This window comes from Homarus americanus, unplaced genomic scaffold (genome assembly GCF_018991925.1).
Source record: "Homarus americanus isolate GMGI-L3 unplaced genomic scaffold, GMGI_Hamer_2.0 scaffold16712, whole genome shotgun sequence".
In the NCBI taxonomy this organism is placed as follows: domain Eukaryota; kingdom Metazoa; phylum Arthropoda; class Malacostraca; order Decapoda; family Nephropidae; genus Homarus; species Homarus americanus.
The window spans coordinates 4456307-4478501 of record NW_024757794.1 but is presented as its reverse complement, the minus strand read 5'-3'; the positions used below and the strand labels follow the sequence as shown (position 1 = coordinate 4478501).

Here is a 22195-nt window from a genome sequence, read left to right as displayed (position 1 = left end):
GAATATGGTACACAAGATTTCTATTTACTGTACACTGGATGAAGCTTATTGATTTTTAGCATCACGAGAGTAAAGTCATTATGTGACCTTATTGGAAGATGGATTTGGCAGCGTAATGATCACAGGTGTCTCACTATTGCTTTTACTGACACTTGGTATTTCATGAGTGTCAATGATGCCAATTGATTCACAAGAGCTCATAATGACCCCAAGCAAATCATAGGTGTTCATAATAACACCAGGTAACTTAAGTACTGTACTCATAATGACTCCAGGTGTTTATTATGATTAATAGGTGTTCAAAATGATCTCAGTTAAATTACAGATAATTTAATCAATAAACAGAAACATAAAATTATTCTGATATAGTGGTTACACTGATGCCACAATATACAAAATACTGTATGCAGTATAGGTATACTTCTGGCAACAAAGTAGATATGTTCACAAAATTCACTTCATTCTAGAAAACTTTTTTGTTAGAATTAAATTTAACATGGAGTAAATTGGAATAGGTTTCAATCCTTTGTTATTCTGTATATTGCATTCACCAAATATGAATGATACAAAGTGCATTACAGGATAAAATACAATAGTGTAGTAAATATGTTATGTACAAAAATAGCTCCTTCTACACTCAAACCATTCTCTGGGTGATGCAATGCCAAGAGTGGGTGACACAATTCAACCAGGCATCCATCCAGCTGCCTCAGATGTGCATGGCTGCTGCACTGTGTGTATGCTGTGATGTCACATTGAGGGAAAGCAGCGTGACTAGGCTTAAATTTACTTTCACAATAAGTGGCGAAGAGGATAAAGTAAACTTACAGCAGAGGTGCACTAGAGGTGCTAGGTGTACTTTTTTAAACTGAAATACTGTAGGTCTAACCAGCTGAATAACAAAGATGTGTTATTTACAAACTGCCCCCTGCCTCCACACTTATGTTTACTTCCCACACAGAATACACATCCATGCTCTTCATTTTTCTTATTTTATAGTTTTATATTATCTTATTTATTTTTTTCTAAGTCACATTAGAGAATTGAAATGATTTTTCCACAACTTTTATATAGTTTCATTATATGTTTGAATGGCAACATGCATAGCTATCTCATAGGCCTCAGACAACTGGCGAATGTGTTATGTTTTGAGTTGTGTACTTCGTTCTGATTGGCTGAAGTAATAACAAACAACTATGGCGATGTATTCTTAATGAATTCCACTTTTTTATTAATTTTCTTAATTTTAAAGCAAAACAGAGAAAATCAAATTTCATAATAAAGAAGCTTCATATTGCCAAAGGTGTATAGTACCTATAAAAAGACTTATCTTTTTTATAAGTCTTTTTCTCTAAATTGAAATGAATAGGGTGAAGTTGAACTATTGGTCACCTCACTTGTACATAAATGTGCATATACTGTAGGTGTTGACCATTTTACGATGGATCTATATACGATCGATCAGTTTTACGATGATTAAAAATTAACGCCATTTACCTCTATGCGATGGCTAAGATTAATTTTCCAATTGTCGGTGCTTGAATGCTTTTCCTACATTGTCACTGCTGGGGTGTTGGTGGTACAGCAGTAATGTGCATAACTCTCACCAGTATGTCAAGAGTTCGAGCCTCGGCCCAGATTCATGTGAGAAGAGTGTTGTCCTGCTTGACCCTACCAAACATCACAGGTTTCCAGGTCCCCAGTTTCCTCCTGTACTAATGCTGAATAAACCGCCCAAATAGCTAGTAAGCTGATAAGTGAAAAAAATATATATTAAAAAGTGATGTGTAATAACTTGCAATATTCCGGGATATGATGATACGATCTCGGAATGACGTAACATGTGCGGCCCACGCCCGTCCCCAGTGACTGCCAGCCTTTACTGTGTCACATCGCCCAGAGGATGGTTTGGATGTGGAAGAAGCTATTCTTTGTACCTAAAATAATGTATGCTGTACCAGTAAATGTGAGGAATAAATAGAAATAATAATGAATAAAAGAAAAAAATATATTGGCAAGCTTGTCACTATGCTCGGGACTTAACACAGCAAGCTGAGATCCCGTGCCACTGCCCCGTCCCCCTCCCTCGCTCTTTGTGCTATCTCCCACACACATAAGAAATGTATACCTTTCCTTTATGTTTTTGACCTTATGATAATTATTATTATATTTGTTTGCATATTCTGCATGAAACATTGTGATTGCATGTAATAAATAAAAAAAATAGAGAAAGAAAATTATGAATGTCTACCCAAAATTATGAGTTGAAAGATATCTGCTGTGGGTGCTAACTCTGAGTGCTCCTTAGGGTCTCAGGAACAGAACCTTTTTTCCCCCATAAGTTATTAATATCAATATACGATCGATCACCTTATGGTGGCTTTTCGAAGTTCCGAATCCCATTGTATAACTGTCAACACCCGTGCAAGCATGTGTATCATGGTTTCAAAATTTTTTTAAAATCTTTGTTACTTTTACTTTTCACTTTCACTGTATCTTTGTGCTCTTACCTCTCATTTTAGACGGATCATCCCCGAGAGGGAGAAGGATGCCTGTCGGTTATATGGGACCTTAGAAATCAACAAAGTGGCTGGTAACTTCCACATCACAGCAGGTATAGTATGTTTCATAAGTTATGTAAAGCACTTCACTAAGTATCCATGCACCTAAGCCCCTTGTATTGCTTTTATCATTCACTATCTATCCACTTAAGCTCCCTGTATTGTTTTTATCACTTAAGGTCTTCATTATGAAGTCTAGACAATAGGAAGACAATCTTTCTCTCCATTACAGTAAGTCTTAAGGGTCCCATACATGCTCATTAACTGAATTTACTTGCATTTGGAACTGTTGCATCTTCTTTTATGTCAAGAATAAAAAATAGGAAGAGAAATCACACAAAATGTGCAAAGAGTTGTTACAGAAAAGGGACGAGTTATCCCATATGACATAACTTGAGGAATTGAGATTTAAGAAAGGAAATTGAATTACCTGAGGTTGAAAGAAGAAACATACCTAAAGTTATTGTCTTTATTTTCTCATAATACTTTTTTTGGATCACCTGAAGATTAGTGCCCCAGCTTATTTAACCTGATTAAACACCCTATGTTACATTAAATCGAAATGCCACTTAAACATGTATGATCCTGAGAGTGTTAAGGTGAAATAAGCTGGAGTTAAACTTCAGATGATTCATGGTATATCTAGTATTCTTGTTATAATATTTAGCAACGTGGTTGGAATCGAGAGCAAATATACAGAAGTACCCGGACTCTCCCTTTCATTCATCCATTGTTACGCTGTAATAAATATGTTTTCTGGTGTTACTGATTCCATCCACTGCATTATAGTGAAAACAGTCTTCAAAGTTAGAAAAATATCAGTTAATATCAGTATTCAGTGCATAAGGTAAACAGATATGACTGGAGGATAGAAAATGTCACCAGTATCAACTGTATGGTTTCTTGTTTTATAAACAGCTTTTTATTGTCATTGGTATATATTTCTTGGGTTGAGTAAATGCTTTACTTGGTCCCATTCTCAGAACCACTTCAGTATGTTTTAAGACAGTATGACCAATATCAGTAAACAATTTCCTTTCCTTCTTGATCTAAATTTCATGTTCTGTTAAAGTTTTTAATTCTTTAAATATCATATATTGTTAGGCTACTTCTAAATACATGTTTATGGTTTCACTTGATTTAGGTAAAACCATACCACTTCCTAGGGGTCATGCCCATTTGGCTGTGTTCATGGACGACAGAGACTACAATTTCACCCACCGGATCAATAAGCTGTCCTTTGGTGACCCAGCACCTGGGATTGTGCATCCACTGGAGGGTGATGAACAGTTGGCTGAAAAGAGTGAGTGTCACTTATTTCTTACTAGTGTAATGTTTCTTATGGTGTATCCCAGTACTGTATGAAGGTATGTTGGTAAATCAGGCAAATAAATTAGTAAGTCTTATAAGGTCGTTCAGATATCTAGACGGTCCGTCCCTCGTAACGATCTTCAAGAGTGAAGCGCTTCCCCATCTGGAGTACTGTCACCCTGTTTGGTTCCAAAGCTATACAGTCATTTCTGCTACAACGCAATAATTGCATTCTTGTGAAACCTCACGTTGTAGAAATTCACACAATAAAAACAACAGGACTTATAGAGAAAATAGGGTTAGGTGCCTATTACTTTGTCCGTGATCTCACAGATTTGCTAGCACTCAAGCTTGTTCCAGCATGTTCCAGCAATAGTGTTATAGCCTTTCTTTTACGTTCACCACCGGCAATTCGATCACCAGAACGCTTCTTGGAAACATTCTTCTTACCTTATCTTTCCATATTCATGGCTTACACAACAAAATTGGAGAAAACAGCAAAAATCACAGACACTTCACAGAGCAATCGACAGAAACCGCGTGATTCAACTGATCATGTGATGTAAACGCAGAGCGCTGGTATAAACCGTTATTAGTCCGCACTGCGAAACATTTTTTTTACTTATTCTTTTCATACAGTATTTATGGGTAACAGCTAAATTTGCAAAAAAAAGAATGAAATTTATAGAGTACCTCTCAAAAAGCACTTCACAAACAAAACACATGAATCAATTGAACATGTAATGTCGAACATGAACTGTAAACATTGCATAACCCTGCGCCACGCTTAAAACGTTGAGGATGGAATCGTGTTATAGCCAGCATTCATATGCAAAATTTTGCGTTTTACAAACAGCGTTCCCCTATTGATCAATCGCATTACAACCAATTCGTGTTGACAAAACACACGTAGCAGAAATGACTGTACATGTACTGTACTTGGGATTGTCATTTGATTGAAAATTTCCAAAGGAGGGCCACCAGACTGGTGCCTGCACTACGGCACCTCAGCTACCCCAAGAGATTGGAGCGCCTGAACTTGCCTAGCTTATCCAGTAAGTCCTTGCTTAACATCGGGGTTACGTTGCTATAAATGCGACGTTACATGAAACAACGTTAAGCTGATCAATTTTCCCCATAAGAAATAGATAAAATACTGGAGTAACATTCCTTTGCCTCCCTTTGCCCCATGAAATACATTACATATACAGAAAATCATTGCCATTTCTATAGAAAATAGTGCATACATATACAACTACTAAGTTTGTATTGGTATTCACCGATGGGCGGAGGTGGGAGAGCGAGTGTGTGGTGGGTAGTGAAATAGTGGAGGCAGATGGCGGGAGGGGAGGAGGAGGAGGGTGGGAGCAAAGGAGGTTTGTGAGTCACTGAGACTCTGCACCGAGCTGAGATAGCATAGCGTGGCCTGACGAGAGCAGGTGATGCAACGTAGAAAGTAGTCCGTGACGATGCAAAACGAAGTAGTATCGGATCACCGGGATGTTAAACGAATTTTTGGTCTCTAAAGTTTTGCGACGTAGTACCAAAACAATGTTAAGTGGGACATTGTTAAGTGCAGACTTACTGTACTACAGACGGGCAAGGGGGGATCTAATTGTGGTGTATAAGCATCTCAAGGTGCACTACTCAATTGAGTGTCCTTACCTGGAGCTGGCAGACGCTCGCCCCACAAGGGGTCACAGCTCAAGGTTGAAAAAGCCACAAACCCAGAAAACTGTGAGGGGTAACCTTTTCTGAGTGAGAGTTGTGAACTCTTGGAATAATCTGCCAGAGAGTGTTGTGACGGCACCGAGTGTGAGCGGTTTCAAGACCAGACTTGACAAGCACTGGTGCAGGTTCAGATATATTCAGGAGCCGGTGCATGCCCAGTACTTTCCAACAGTGTGTAACAGAGACTTGACCGATTGCCCAAGCGGCCAACGAGCCGATCAGTGGTGAAGAGGATAAAAGTAAAGTAAGTAAAGTGTCACTGGGAAATCAACTTGGTGCCGAGTCAACAGTAATAAAGTATTCCCACAGCAGTTCATGAAACCTTGATTCATCCTTTTTCATTCATTATAAATTTGAAATGTGGATTTATAGTACAGTAGTGTCTTTAAGACTGCTTTGTGATGATTACTGTACTTATTCTCACTCTAGTACATGGGAATGGGGGTACAGTTTGTGTTACAGATATTTGATGTTTTATTTTTGCTCTGTGCATTTCAGAAACTACAGGCCTTGTTTTCTTTTGGCAGATCACATGACATACCAGTACTTTGTTACAGTAGTACCAACTTATGTCAACACATACAGTCACCGTGGCTCTTCATTCCAGTACTCTGTAGCAGAACAGTCTAGAGAAATATCACATGAAAAGGTTTGTTTTACAGCAATCTTTCATTGTAGTGTACATGTGCCGTGGTATTGACCCCTGTTCACACGTAGAGGTCCAGGGTTTAATTCCCGACTAGTGAGGTATTGTTGCATTATTTCATGCCTCAAAGATGGAAAAAATCACCCATTCCCAGAATTTTCCGGGTACTGGGAAAATTTTCTCTGAATTTTCCAGAAAATGTGCCCCTCGCAAAATAATTCCCAAAGCTCCTTGATGATGATACTATTTAACTTGAGGTGTCCAAGTGGTGAGAAAACCTGTTGTAGAGGGTTGGTTAACTACAATATGACTTAGGTCTTAGGGTGTAGGGAGCAGCTACACCTACATTATGGCAGATCATACTCAAGGAAAAGACTCAGTGGGCACTTTTTGAACAAGGCCTTTCTCTATGCTTAGTGCACTAGTGAGCAGTATTTAATTATAAGAGCATCATGTATTAAACTCCAGTTAAACCAGAATTTACCAGCACTTATTAATTAATTCACTGAATTTAAGAAAAACTGGTGCAGACGAAGCATCACATCTAGCTACTGTATCAGGAGCAAAATAAAAAAACAAGTACAATTTAACCCTCCCAAAAACATTGTAACTATGCCAGAGGTAGACTTTTGAAGAGCTAAAAATGTATCCCATATTACTATTATTTCGTTCTGTGAAATATCAACAGAATTCCCATGGAACTCCTGGGATTTACTTCAAGTATGATGTGTCTGCCCTGAAGGTGGAGGTCGTGGAGCATCATGAGCCTTTGATAACATTCCTCACACGGTTATGTGGGATTGTTGGAGGAATCTTCACATGTTCAGGTGTGTTATCAAGATGTTACAGTACAGTATTACTATTTTTAGGTGTAATATATCCAGAGTACTTTGATCATGTGTGGATTTTTTCATGATTATTAGAGATTTTATATGATACCATAGACAGGTATCATAGTTCACATTTATGCTACCATGTCATGTGATTGTTTTTATGATAATTTACCATTACGTTTATGAGATTCTGGTATTAATACAGAGAAATATTGTGTGTAATAGTTTCTCCAATCATGTAATTTTACACTTAGGCTGTGAAGTGGCCTAAAGAGACTATCATTTACAGTCCAATCCACTTATAAGCCACACAGACTGGTAGCCTCGAAATTTCTAACTGGCAACTTTGTTAGGTCTATCCCTTCCCCACCTCCTGAAACATACAAACCAGGCAATTAATCGGTGGTCAGCCAAGGTGTAAAGTCAACTCTTGCTCCCAATAACTGAGGGAAAATTGATTTTTAAAGTTATTTGTCCCTGCTAACATGTTCCATGGTAAGATTTAACTTTGCACTGATGGTTGAAATTTTGAAAATAAATTTTTGGGGTCCGAAAAATTAATTTTGTCCCAAATCCTAGTTTACACTCTACAGTGTCTGCAAAAGCCTTGAACCCCCCTTGAGAGGGAGAAAAACGTATCCGGGTTTTCTGCGTTCACAACCGTACATCGAGTGAATATGAAGTTGTTGTAACATCTGGCAACTTCTGGGAGTCTGGTTGAGCCACTGTGAGCATAGAATCAGGTTTGCCAGATTGGGCAAAAAGTAGCGGATTGGGCTACCTTTTTTGGGTGTCCGCTCCTAAAATTAGAGATCCGCTATTTGCTACTTTTGGGGCTACTTCAAATTATATTTGAGCTTATTTTCAGATGATTAGGCTACTTCCATTTTGTATTCTCTTGAAACATTAAAGAAAGTAAAGAACTTCTCACCAAATATTTGTCTTAGTCACACACGTCCTCCATTCTCAGACCTCCCACTTGAACTTGCTGATCAGTCTAAGATAACTGAAATTGAGAGTCAGTGGCATCAAGCGTAACTATTGATTGTCAATAAGTAATGCCCTAGTTGAATGGGTATTTTCGAGAGTTACATCAGTTAAAACTAAATTGAGGAACAGAATGGGGCTAGAGCTCTTAACATCAATATTAGGAATAAAAACAAGCATTGAACTAAATGGAACTTGCTGTTCGTCATTTGATCCTCCAATGTCCAAGCTGAATTATGACTCGTCAATCTATAGAGATGAGGAAGTAGAAACAGAAGAGGAAGACCTACTGAACAGTGTAGATCTATAAATTAGAAATTTCAATTTGGCTAAAAGTGATGTGTGTGTTTACAAAAGATTTATAGTTGTGTTAATTTACTGTAAGTAAGATTAATAAGAAGAAAAGTTATGTTAATTTAATATACAGTGATCCCTCGGTTAACGAGTGCCTCGGTTAATGAAATTTCGGTTCACGAATTACCTTCCACAAGATTCTTCACTTCGGTTAACGAAAAAATTTTGGTTAACGAATTCCTTAGGAATTTATCCCAACATATTTTCGCCTGCATTTGCCTGCTCACCAGCTGTAGTATTAGTCCGCCAATACAGTAATCGGCTTTAGGACTTAAATTCCTTACAATTTTAGTAAATATCAAGAAGGTTGTACTATTCAATAATTTTAAAAGTTTTATATTAAATTTTGTATTCATTTTAACAATTATTGAACATAATTGAAGTACAGGAAACAATTTTTTTGCACGCCAAACAGCCACTCAACACACCAAGCTTGGCGTCAGTTTGTTTACCGGTTCAGAGGAAGGAACATCTTGTTTGAGACTTCAACAAAAACACTTTTTTCTGTGTTTCCAGTCAAATTATTGGTCATTTTGAAATATATTTTACATATTGATAATATATAGCGCAGTACAGTGTTGATTTAAAGAAAATAATCTTGAATAACACCAAGTGAACTAAAATTTTATGTGTGAAATGGCAGCATGGGGTGACTTCTCTTCCACCCCAATGCCTTCTCTTCTCCCTTCTCCTCCACCCCCATTCTAATTCCCATCATCATCATCATCAACCAGGAGCCTTCTACATGCACACCTCAAAGTATGTGTACTTTACTGCATTTATTTTTAGTTTGTTTGTAATTTTCGGTGAGCTGGAACCAATTACCCAAAAACCCATTGAAACAATGGTTTCGCTTAACGAATTTTTCAGTTAACGAGCAACCTTCTGGAACGAATTGTGCTCGTTAACCGAAGGACCACTGTGTGTGTTGCGTATATATATATATATATATATATATATATATATATATATATATATATATATATATATATATATATATATATATATATATATATATATATATATATATATATATATATATATATATATATATATATATATATATATATATATATATATATATATATATATATATATATATATATATATATATATATATACATACACAGTTAAACCCCACTTAATCGTCAATTGAACCCAGAGGGTCCCGCGTTAATGAAATCGCTAAGTGAACAACAGAACATATGGGATTAATTCCAATAGAAAACCGCCCCGACCCCCAAACTCCACTTTTTGAAGGGCACATACCTATGTTGTAGTAAAAATAACATCTTAATTTTATGATGGTACATGCACACAATTAATACTTAGAGAAATAGAGAAATACAGTCGCCAAGTTAATGTCCATTCAAATAATGGACTCAACTCCCTCCCCCTCTCACACACTACACAGCCGGCTAACAGATGGTCGGTCGGTCCCTCCCTCCCCCCCCCCCCACCCCCCACCAACCGTCCCAAGGAGATGTGTGGGATAACCTCAAACTAAAGTTAGGAAAATATAATTGACATTGCTGGATTCCTTGTAAGACCAGGAATATTTTGAATATAAATGTCATATATTTTGCACAAAAGATAACATAGTTACCTAGAGAAAAATTTGTATCTAAAAATTGTAAGTTTAAAGCAAAATATATGATGTTTATATTCAAAATGATCACCAAATTATAAGAATTCCAGCAATGTAAATTATATTCTGACCGGGTAATTTGTATGAATTTTATGAGCTAAAACAAATATCTTCAGTTAATAAAAAAAATAATAATCTTCAGGACACTATCTGTCAATCAAAGTACCCCACCTTGCCTCCCCCCCTCTTCCAACCGCGCGGTCAGTCCCAACCCTCCCCCCCACCCCCCACCAATCCTCCCTTCCAGAGTTTTTAACATTTAGTATTAAATAATACCTCAGATTAAAGTTAGGATAATATAATTGACATTGCTGGATTCCTTGTAAGACCAGGAATATTTTGAATATAAATGTCATATATTTTGCACAAAAGATACCATAGTTACCTAGAGAAAAATTTTTATCTAAAAATTGTAAGTTTAAAGCAAAATCTATGATGTTTATATTCAAAATGATCACCAAATTATAAGAATTCCAGCAATGTAAATTATATTCTGACCGGGTAATTTGTATGAATTTTATGAGCTAAAACAAATATCTTCAGTTAATAAAAAAAAATAATAATTCTTCACAGGGTAACAGATGGTCGGTCGGTCCCTCCCTCACCCCCCACCAACCGTCCCAAGGAGATGTGTGGGATAACCACTAAATTTTAATAAATAATACCTCAAACTAAAGTTAGGATAATATAATTGACATTGCTGGATTCCTTGTAAGACCAGGAATATTTTGAATATAAATGTCATATATTTTGCACAAAAGATACCATAGTTACCTAGAGAAAATTTTTTATCTAAAAATTGTAAGTTTAAAGCAAAATATATGATGTTTATATTCAAAATGATCACCAAATTATAAGAATTCCAGCAATGTAAATTATATTCTGACCAACAATTTGTATGAATTTTATGAGCTAAAACAGGCAGTCAGGCAGGGTGGCGGGTGGGTGGGGCAAATCTAAAAATGGCGTCTCGAGCGGACACTCACCGTATATGTGGAAAAAATCCGTGTTAAGTGAAAGTTCAGCTCTGGCGAGGCACCGCGTATATGATAAAAGCGCGTTAAGTGAAACTTAGCGTTAGGCGAGGTAATACTGTATATATATATATATATATATATATATATATATATATATATATATATATATATATATATGTATGTATGTATGTATGTATATGTATGTATGTATGTATGTATGTATGTATGTATGTATGTATGTATGTACATGTATGTGTATGTATGTATGTATGTATGTATGTATGTATATATATATATATATATATATATATATATATATATATATATATATATATATATATATATATATATATATATATATATATATATATATATATATATATATATATATATATTCCTCGACTTAACGATCACCCGGACATACGGCCGCCGCAATCGTATAAAATATTATTCAAATTGCGTATTTTCGAGTCCCAACGTAAGTGATTGCTCTGTGTACTAACAAAATTTTCTCTTTGTAATTCCCTTTAAAATGGCTGGCAAGCGTAAAAGTGAAAGTTTTCGTGTTGCTAAGAAGAAAAGAGACCCATTTTAGATTTTCTATGTACAGTATTATTTTCTCATTTTCGACTTACGACCTGGTCGTCGGTCCCTAACCCCGTCGTAAGTCGAGGACTGACTGTATATAGGGCTACTTGTCATTTAGATCCGCTACTTTTAAGGTCTATTTCTGCTACTTTTGGTCACAAGTATCTGGCTGAGCTGTGGCCAAGAGAGGGGGGTGTTCTTGGCACTTCACCTGGATAATTGTGTTCTCCCTCCCATCATGTTTGTGGTGCTTATTTTGGCCTGACATTAACCAAAATGGCTGGGAAGTACTTGAGTGATGTGGAGAAGTCCAAAATATTAACTTTGATTGGTGAAAAGTGAGTTTTGTAGTTACCAGACACCACTTTCTGATTGAAAGTTTCTGGAAATCATGATACAGGTATCATTCACTATATTTCCTTCACATTATTGATGTACAGTATATCTCAATAAAGTATCTGTCCACGCTCTGTGTGAAACATTATGAGGCCACGGTTGATATATAGTTTAACATAAGTAATGCAATGTGCATTATTTTGGCATAATTAATATGATGTTCAGTTACCAAATGTAGTAGGATCAGTATGCCATAGAGCCAATCACACCTACCCTCCCGGGACATCACAGATATTTTTTTGAGGTACAGTACTGTACTTAGTGAAGAGATCCATCATGAAACTGTACAGTATTTTTGGTCACTGGGGATCAAATAAATATTAGGCACCCCAGCATATTTCATGTAATCATCTTAATGGTACCTGGGGGAAGGGGGTTAATCTTAGAATGTTTAATCATCAGGTGAAATAAGCAAGGGTGCCTAACCTTCACATTATGTCAGTGGTAATTTATTGATAGAAGTACAGTGCACTGTATTGCATATGCACAACCACAAGTGATAAAAACAAGTTAATTAGTGGTGAAGAAAAGGATAGGTGCCACTGAATGAAGCTGTTATTGAAAACTCAGTACTTTACTGTACAGTAATAGTGAGTGTTTTCATGATAACCATTTTGATCTTGGCTAGTGGTGCTGTGAATTGTATGCTTGCCTTGTAAGTGTTTAATTCTGGGTTCATATTAAGATAATTTGTTCATGTGGCATTATGAAATGTTCACCAATAATCCAGGTTATTTTTTCTTTCTTTTATTTCCGAACTGCTTATTATGTTTACAATTCCTGTCCCTTATTAAACTTTTGTTACGTTATACTTATGTCAACAGGTTTGATTAGCCGTTTTGTTGGTCTGTTGGTGAACTGCTTGACGTGTCGTTTCTTAAAATCTGATGATAATGGAAAAGTGGAGGAGGAGGCATCCAAGCCTTTACTTAAGCCTCCTGCCACCCTCCTTCTTGCATCAAATCTCCAGCCATCAGTTGCTGGGCCACAACTCACCTCGACCATCACTACTACCCCTCCAACTTTAGTGTCAGGACCATCACAAGAACCAAGCCCTACTACCTGACACCTTTTATCCCTCTTCATTAAATGAGGAACATCTAGTTTTCACCACATGTAGTTTATCATGTAGAAGGTACTCATCATTTTCTCACAATTAACAGTTTAGTTTATTTCTAATACTTCTATTTATATCACTTTGCTTAAAGACTTTATACAACAGTTTTATCAAGATGTTAGATTTTTATGGTTTGATTTTTGTGACTTAGTTGGAATTATTGGAGTAAGTCTGTCAGTTTAAACATCAGAGTCTGAATTAAGCTTGGTATTAAAAATTATGTTTTCCTTAATACTATGAGATTGATATGTATTAATATTTTAGTGAATCCAGTGATCTTGTATCTTCTTCTCTATGTAGATATTATGATTAGCTTAAATTATTATTGTAATGTGTAAGGTTTGCTTTATTTGTTTTTATATATTACATCCTTAAGTTTTAGCCACCATTATTCATATTGTTTATGTAATGATGAGACTTTTGTTTTAAAAATTCATCACATGTTAAATCCTATCTTTTAATGTTGTTAAATTTGTCTTCTGAAAATTCTAAAGTTTGTTGGTAAATACAGCACAGTACAGTATGTACAGTACTCACATTCTGTTATGTTCATAAATATTTATAGAGGAGCATGTTACATAGCTGATTTTTTTTTAACTTAGGTAATTCATAATAGAGGTTGAAAAATAAAAGAGCAATCTGTGTAATTACTGTATTTCATTAGTGTTACTATTTATTATATTTGGTAATTCTGTTTTTTAAGTTTTGGAGCTGATATCAGATTAATTAATAAAAGAATTTGAATCATATTGTCTACATAACAAATTATCTTTATAACAGAAGAGGATTTGCTCTTTCTTTATTCATTTTAATTTTCATGGTTATTTTGAATCTGAAATTTCACAAAAACTTCAGCTTGATGTCAACCTCAAAAGATTGTTGTTCATTTTCATTCTCTTATCATTTTATATGTACAGTAAAGTACTCTTTCAATTTTTATCATGTTATTTAATTTTACTATTCCTTTGCTTATACTTCCTACTTAACTCTTCAACCAGGAAGCACATAAATTTATGGGTAGTATCTGCCATGGCCGCAGCAGGAAGCCCATAGATTTACGCGCTTGTTAGCACCATTAAAACAAAGTTTACATGTGATATCTTCTTGTGACAAAATTCCTACAGCTTCTAGCCACTCCAGTAACACAAGGAAAGTATTTGCCCACCCACACACTTTATTACCCACTAGCCACCATGCCGAAAAGATTAACATCGGTCACGTCTCCTTCCTTCTCCCTGGGAAGACATCCCGCTACTGTATACTGGGAGTCCCCGGGTTACTAACGGGTTCCGTTCCTGAGGATGTTTGTATGTCGGATTTATACGTAAGTCAGAACACATGCTATATGCATACTGTACTTACAAAACAATGTTTAAAATCACACTACTGTATATCATAGCCTAAGTCATTATATATATATATATATATATATATATATATATATATATATATATTCACTTAATTTAAGACAAAAGAAGAAATAGAATGACAAAATACAGTAAATGAAAGTAAATAATAACTCATCAGGTAAATAAAATAATGTACTACTGTAAATTTCATGTTTAATCCCATTCGTATACTTTTTCCATGCAAACCTGGCCCGTTGGCCATGCCCCACTTTTATTCTAATAGCTGATTGGTTTCTAGAAAATTCAAACTAAATGTGTTCACAATTGATAAGCAGACTTGTTATTACCTAAAATAATGTTAAATATCTGGATTATCAAAATGCAATTCATTTCAAGGCATTAGCACTTCAGAGATGCTGTTAGAAAATTTTAAATATTTATTACAAAAGGTCAATAAATATGTGCTTATATACGCACAGTATGGGAGGGGGGGGACCAATCGGCTATTTGTAGCTAAAGACGAGGGGCGTGGCTTACGAGCCACCTTAGTGTGGAATACTATAGTGATATGAATGCGATACTAGTGAAGATAATGATGATATAGAAGAAATGAAGATTGATGATGAAGGTGTAGAAGCTGTGAGTGGTCCATCTCTCAGGCTATTGTTTGTGTCAACAAGAGAAATTTTTTTAGCCTTTTGTAATAAAATTAGTTAGAACTAAAATTTGTATGTAATGCGAACTGTAGCATGTTTGTATTCAAACTAATCACTATCTTATAAGAATTCCTGCAATGTTAATTGTATTCTCCCAGGTCAGTTTAGTAACATTTTATAAGAGAAAACTTAGTCACTCAACCCGTACAGCGTCAACGGCGTAACAGTTACGCCGCAATGTTTCTGTACTCCCAGCATCAACGGCATAACAGTTATGCCGATATACTTTCTAGATAAAAAATAAGTACCTACTGTAAAATCTATACTTATAATGCAAAAGTGAAACCAAATAAAAAAAATAATAAAATCATACCAAAAAAAAAATACTTATTGGTGAAAATTATTGTGAAAATGAGTGTAAATAATACGAAAAAGGATAAATATATTGATGTTCCTAAATCGAGATAGACGATAAATAAAGAAAAAACAGCTACAGACAGTGAAAACTTACGGTAATTAGCATAATTCCACTCTCACTCAATGAAAAACGTCAACACCCGTAAAACTCTGCGGGTTCTACGTGTAAACTTTCAACGCTGCGACACGTTCACCCATGGGCGTAACTACACCTTCCATGGTCCGGTGAGTTGCTAAGTAATGTTTTTCCTTCATTATATGATAGTATAAGTCCATTTCAGCCAAAATCCAAAGTAAAAAAATTGCCGACGCCAGCCGAACATAATTATATTAACTTAGCTGACGCCATATGGGTTAAGGACAGATAAATAAATAAGCATTAGACCTTGGCATCAAATGTCAAACATATCACCTCACCTTCCCCCCCCCCTCCAATCTTCCCATCAGCTGATTGCTAGTAAACAGACCATTTCACATCCCATAATTTTAGACCATTTCATGTCCCATAATTTTAGCTGTGTTGATTTATGAGTGTTTGTTTTAACATAATACTACAAAAAACAATGTTAAGTTTATTCTAGGATATGGGCTGAGGTGCATCTGGGTAGAATCTCAGTCTTTTTAGTATTTTGTGTTTCTCTCAAGTACCAAACTAAATTATTCCATTGAAACAACACTTTCATTTAGTGCGAATTCGGTTTAAAGCGACCTCTCTTGGAACGTATCTCGTGTTATATCGACATTCTACTGTACAGTACAGTGCAGGTAAACCTTGATAAATGATGTCCTGTTCAGCGATATTCCGCTTTAACAATGGTCATAAATTAAGACCATTTCGCTATACAGTGACCCCTCGTTTAACGAACACCTCGGTTAACGTAATTTCGATTAACGAACTGCCTTCCATAAGGATCTTCAATTCGGTTAACGAAAAAAAATTCGCTTAACGAACTTCTTACGAACCGACCTCAACATGTTTTCGCTTGCACTGACAGGGCAACCAGCTTTAGTATCAGTCCGCCAATACATTAATCGGTTCTAGGGCTTAAATTCCTTACTATTTTTGTAAATATCAAGAAGTTTATACTATTCAATAATTTTAAAAGTTTAATATTCAATTTTTTAGTCATTTTAACAATTATTGAACAAAATTGAAGGTAAAGTGACTAGTTTAATGCGCGGCATCCAGCCTCTTTACACAGCAAACAGGCGTCAGTCTCTCTCTGTTTTCACTGGAGGTAACATCTTGCTTGAGACTCTCTTCAACTAAACGCTTTTTTTCTGTGTTTCCAAGCAAATTATTGGTCATTTTGAAATATATTTTATATATTGACAATATATAATGCAGTGCAGCGTTGATTTAAAGAAAATAATCTTGAATTAAACCAGAGAGCTAAAATTTTATGGGTGAAATGGCACCATGGGGTGACTTCTCTTCCACCCCAATGCCTTCTCTTCTTCCTTCTCCTCCACCCCCATTCTAAATCCCATCATCATCATCATCATCCAGGAGCCTTCTACATACACACCTCAAAGTAAGTGAACTTTTCTACCATTTTTGTTGAATTTAGGAAATTTTCGGTGAGCTGGAACCAATTACCCAAAAACCCATTGAAACAATGGTTTCGGTTAACGAACGTTTCGGTTAACGAACGACCTTCTGGAACGGATTGAGTTCGTTAACCGAGGGGCCACTGTACTGTATAAGATAAAAAAAGAAAATCGCTTTAACAATATCCATCAATACCTATTGGTTGAAATATTTTTTTTATATCTACCAGGTATGCAAACTTTGGGTTGTATAATTATACTCAAATTAATCGCTGTCTTACAAGGATTCCATCAATGCAAATTATATTTTTCTACGTCAAGTCTGTGACTTTTTATAAGGAAACAATATTTAACCCAAGGTACCACGCGTCTCTCGCTGCACTCGTCAGTCTCAGTAATATCTCCCCGTGCGCCGCCACACAACCTACCTGCACACTAAGTCCTGCGTTTGGTCCTTTGTCAATCCCATCCCCCAATCACATAGCTCCATGATTACAGCATCATTGGTTGTATGTACAGTGTACAGGTAGTTCTGCTATAACGCGATAATTGTGTTCTTGTAAAATATCGTGTTATAGAAAATCGCGTAATAGAAATAACAGGGCTTATGGAGAAAATAGGGTTAGATGCAGATTACTCGAAATCGAAAAAATTTAGTAGTTAGCCTAACACAAAGGATAGCACAGTCTAAATAAATGTTACATTCATATCTAATAATGAAATCATACAGTAAATGTAACACTTTACTTGATGGGGGAGAAGGGTGATTTTGAGGTTGATAAAATCGAGCTTCTCTTCAAGTGTTATATCCTTTCTTTTACGATCATCACTGGGAATTCTATCACCAGAACGCTTCTTGTTGACATTCTTCTTTACTATATTCACAGTTAATATACCACAAAATTGGAGAAATAGTAAGCAAAAATCGCGTTATAGCAAACAAGCGTTCGCGTTATACAAATATCGTTCCTAATTCATAAATCGCGTTAGAGCAAATTCTCGTTATCAAAACACGCGTTATAGCAGAACTCACTGTACAGCTAGACCCCGAATTACGACGGGGTTAGGGACCCAAATCCAGGTCGTAAGTCCGACATAGATAAAAAAATAAATAAATAAAAAATTCAAATTTTTTTTCAAAAAAAAATAAAAAAAATCTACAATGAAATACAGTACTACACTAAACGTAATAAATAATGAGGAATGGATACAGTGTGACTGAGCACTTACCTTAAATGTAGTCAGCTGAATGCACACAGGGCCCCCATAATTTTCTATTTACAGGATACATGGAGACTATATTAATTGGAAGAAGCAGAAGAGGAGACAGGGCTGGGTGGGTCATCAATGTCGCTTTCTTCAGACAGGTTTATGTGCTGTGAAAACTTGCTGGTTGAAGGTATTGGTTCATCTTGAGGGAGTGAAGAGGCAGCACTGGTGGGGCGTGAGGAGACAGCACTAGGGGACTTCTTGAAATAGATGTCCAATTTAGACTACACAGTTTGCTTTTTCTTTTCATTATAAATTTCTCTGTAGCAAGCAAGTGCATCTTGGATCGTTCTGTCAACTTTGGCATAACGCTCATAATTTTGATCCATGCCATCAAACATCTGCATTGCTTTATTAATTGTAGCAAATGCCTCTGCCATTTGTTTCACTGAAAACTTTTTGGGGGACGCAGGTTATTCTTCTACATTTTGTCTCTCTTCTTCCTTTGCAATTTTCTGTACATCTATTCAATAAGATCCTCGTTACTGAGCTCTTCTGCTACACTTTCAACCAACTGTCCAACATCTTCAGTATCAATTTCTAACTCCAGCTGTTTACCTAACTCCACTATCTTGTTACTAATATCCGAAATAACTTCATTTTCATTAAATCCTTTGAAACTGTGCACATATCTTTTCAGGATTTTCTTCCATATTCCATTCATGCAATGTTTTGTAACCTGATCCCATGCTGCACTAATGTTCTTTATACATGACAAAATGTTGTACTCCTTCCAAAACTCTCTGAGCATTTTCTCACCTTCAGTAGCAGCAACAGCCTGAGCAAAGGTCGTGCGTAAATAATACGCTTTAAAGGCAGCAATAGCACCTTGATCCATGGGTTGGATGATAGAGGTAGTGTTAGGTGGAATGTAGACTACCTTAACATCAGGGTGCATGTCGTCCAGGTGTGGTGGGTGTCCCAGAGCATTATCCAAAATCAGTAAAATCTTGAATGGAATCTGTTGTTGCAGACAATACTCCTTGGCTCGTGGAATGAAACAAGTCATGAACCAATCCTCAAACAGTAGTAGGGTCATCCAGGCTCTCTTATTACTGCTATAAAACACTGGCAGTGTGTGCTTGCTGACATGTTTAAAAGCCCTGGGGTTCTCTGAATGATAGATCATGAAGGGCTTTAGCTTGAAACCAGCAACATTCCCCCCCAACAGAAGTGTAATTCTGTCCTTGAATGCCTTGAATCCGGGCATTGTTTTTGCCTCTTTGTGGATGTATGTCCGCACAGGCATGCGCTTCCACAATAATCCAGTCTCATCCACATTGAATATTTGCTCAGGCAATAATTCCCTTCCACAATCACATCATCTAACTCCTTAAAAGCTTCGGCAGCACCAACATCGGCACTAGCTGCCTCTCCACTCACCTTAACATTGTGTAGACTGTAGCGTTTTTTAAATCTATCAAACCACCCATGACTTCCTGCAAAGGTTTAATCACATTCATCTCCTGCCTGCTCCTTCAGGCTTTGGAACAGGCTTCTTGCTTTAGCCTGTATGGTTAGAACGCTTAAGGGTACACGCTTCTGTATCTGGTCTTCTATCCATATCACCAATAATTTTTCCATATTGTGAATAGGACCTTGTCTTCTCTTTGATATTATAGTTCCCTTTATAGGTGTTGTTCCTTTCACTACTTCACGAATACGTTCCTTGTCCTTCAGAATATTGGATATAGTCGAGTGTGAGAAACCTAGGTTGCGTGAGATTGTTGCTACAGTCTTTCCATTCTCATGCTGTGTTATTATCTTCATTTTCACCTCAAAAGTAATTGCCTGTCTCCTTTTCTTTGGAACACCACCAGCACTCTCACTTTTACGCTTTCCAGTCATTATAAAGTCAATTAAATACGATAATAACGAAAGTTCACAGCGCGATCAGTATAGGATATGATAGCCAAACACAAACAAAGCGCTCCACTGAGTGAGTGTACCCACAAGGCGACCCGAGACGCGCCACCCACCCGTCTCGGACGGAAATGTTTCGGTATAGAAAATGCGTTCGTCATTTGAAAATATTTTTGGTCACGACTGCCGCGGTCATATGTCCCGACGGACGTATGGTCAAAGCAGGTCGTAAGTACCAATGGACGTAAGTCCATGTAGTCGTAAGTCGGGGTCTAGCTGTACTTATTCATCAGTGTTTTTTGTTTGTTTTTTCTTATAGTGAGGGGACAGTACTAATGCACTAATATTTAGAATGAACTGTGTTATGGTGATCGTGAAGTGATATTTTCTCTGTTTTTGTGACTAAGGTGCTTCGCCTCTGTTGTAGTGAAAGTGATGGGAGGCAGTGCCTGCTGCTATCATTGTTTTTACATTATCATCTTTCACTCTGTATTTGTAACAGGTGCTTTTGCTGTTTTTGTTACTATGAAATGAGTAGTGTAACTTTGAAAATGTCTGGGAAGGCCAAGGCATCCAAGACAACCGTGTCTCTGAGGTGAAGCTTGAGGTTGTGAAGCGGCATGAGACTCCCTACAGGCTGTGTCGGAGCCTGAGTGACATCTCCACTCCACCTACAAGAGTCCCCTTAGCCTCAAAGGGAACATGTGATGATGACCAGGCTTATTGTTCATGATGTCGTGAGTGTTGTTTAATTGTTTTCTATTGATTTTATAAATGTAGGAATTTTTTGGGCAGTGATACATGTGTGTTCGGGGACTGGCTGAACCCCATGTTATAATGCTCCCTATCTACAATATTTATCTTAGTGATGGGTTTTTCAGGACCCTAACCCTATCATTTATTGAGGTTTACCTGTACTGTAACCTTTGTGTCAATCTTGGCAAATTTGGGTGTTTCAGGCACCCAAGAATATAACATTGGTGTCATTACAGGGAAATTTGGATGTTTCAGGTTCCCAAGACTATAGATATGCTTCGTGTCATTTTTCTGGGATATTTGGGTGTTTCAGGCGCCCATCAAATTTGGGTGTTTCACGCACCCTAGACTGTAATCTTAGTGTCATTTTCTTGGCAAATTTGGGTGTTTCAAGCACCCACAACTATAGCCTTGAAGTAATTTTCTCTGCAAATTTGCATGTTTCAGGCACCCAAGACTATATATAATTATAACCTTATAATTTTTCCGGTAAATTTGGGTATTTCAGGCACCCACGACTATAGCCTTGAGGTCATTTTCTCAGCAAATGTGCGTGTTTCAGGTACCCAAGGCTATATATAGCCTTGGTGTCACTTAATGGGCAAATGTGAGTGTTTCAGACACCCAAGACTATAGATTTGGTGTAATTTTATGGGCAATTTGTGTGTTTTTGAGGATAGACTTGGAGTCATTTTACAGCAAATTTAGGTGTTTCAGGCCCTTAGGACTATACAGTCTAAAGCCATGGTTTCAATTTCTACATAAATTTGGATGTTTCAAGCCCCCACGACTATAGCTTTGGTGTCATTTTACGGGCAAATTTGTGTGTTTCAGGCACCCAAGACTATTCAGCCTTATTGTCATATTTCCATCATATTTGGGTGTTTCAGGCAACCTTGGTGTCATTTTTCTGACATATTTGGGTGTTTTAGACTCCCATGACTATAATCTTGGTGTCATTTTCTCCACAAACTTATGTGTTTCAGGTACCCATGACTATACTGTATAGCCTTGGTGTCATTTTCTTGGCATATTTTGGTGTCTCAGGCACCCAAGACTATAGCACCAAAGATTATATCCTTAGTGTCATTTTCTCAGCAAATTTGGGTGTTTCAGGCACCCAAATATTGACAGTACACACTCACACACATACAAATATGCTTGGTGTCATTTTACAGGAAAATT

General features: G+C 36.7%; 1 protein-coding gene across 3 annotated transcripts in view; it reads left to right on the top strand.

Moving 5' to 3' along the window:
* Positions 1 to 14088, top strand: part of LOC121857719 (endoplasmic reticulum-Golgi intermediate compartment protein 2-like) — a 28785-nt gene extending 14697 nt beyond the window's left edge. For all 3 annotated transcript variants that reach the window (XM_042353820.1, XM_042353822.1, XM_042353821.1), the window contains exons 6-10: positions 2523 to 2614; positions 3706 to 3864; positions 6131 to 6252; positions 6938 to 7076; positions 12857 to 14088. In XM_042353820.1, the coding sequence (XP_042209754.1) occupies positions 2523 to 2614; positions 3706 to 3864; positions 6131 to 6252; positions 6938 to 7076; positions 12857 to 13098 (754 nt within the window). In that variant the 3' untranslated portion in view covers positions 13099 to 14088. The remainder of the gene's footprint in view (positions 1 to 2522; positions 2615 to 3705; positions 3865 to 6130; positions 6253 to 6937; positions 7077 to 12856) is intronic.
* Positions 14089 to 22195: the final 8107 nt, after the last annotated feature.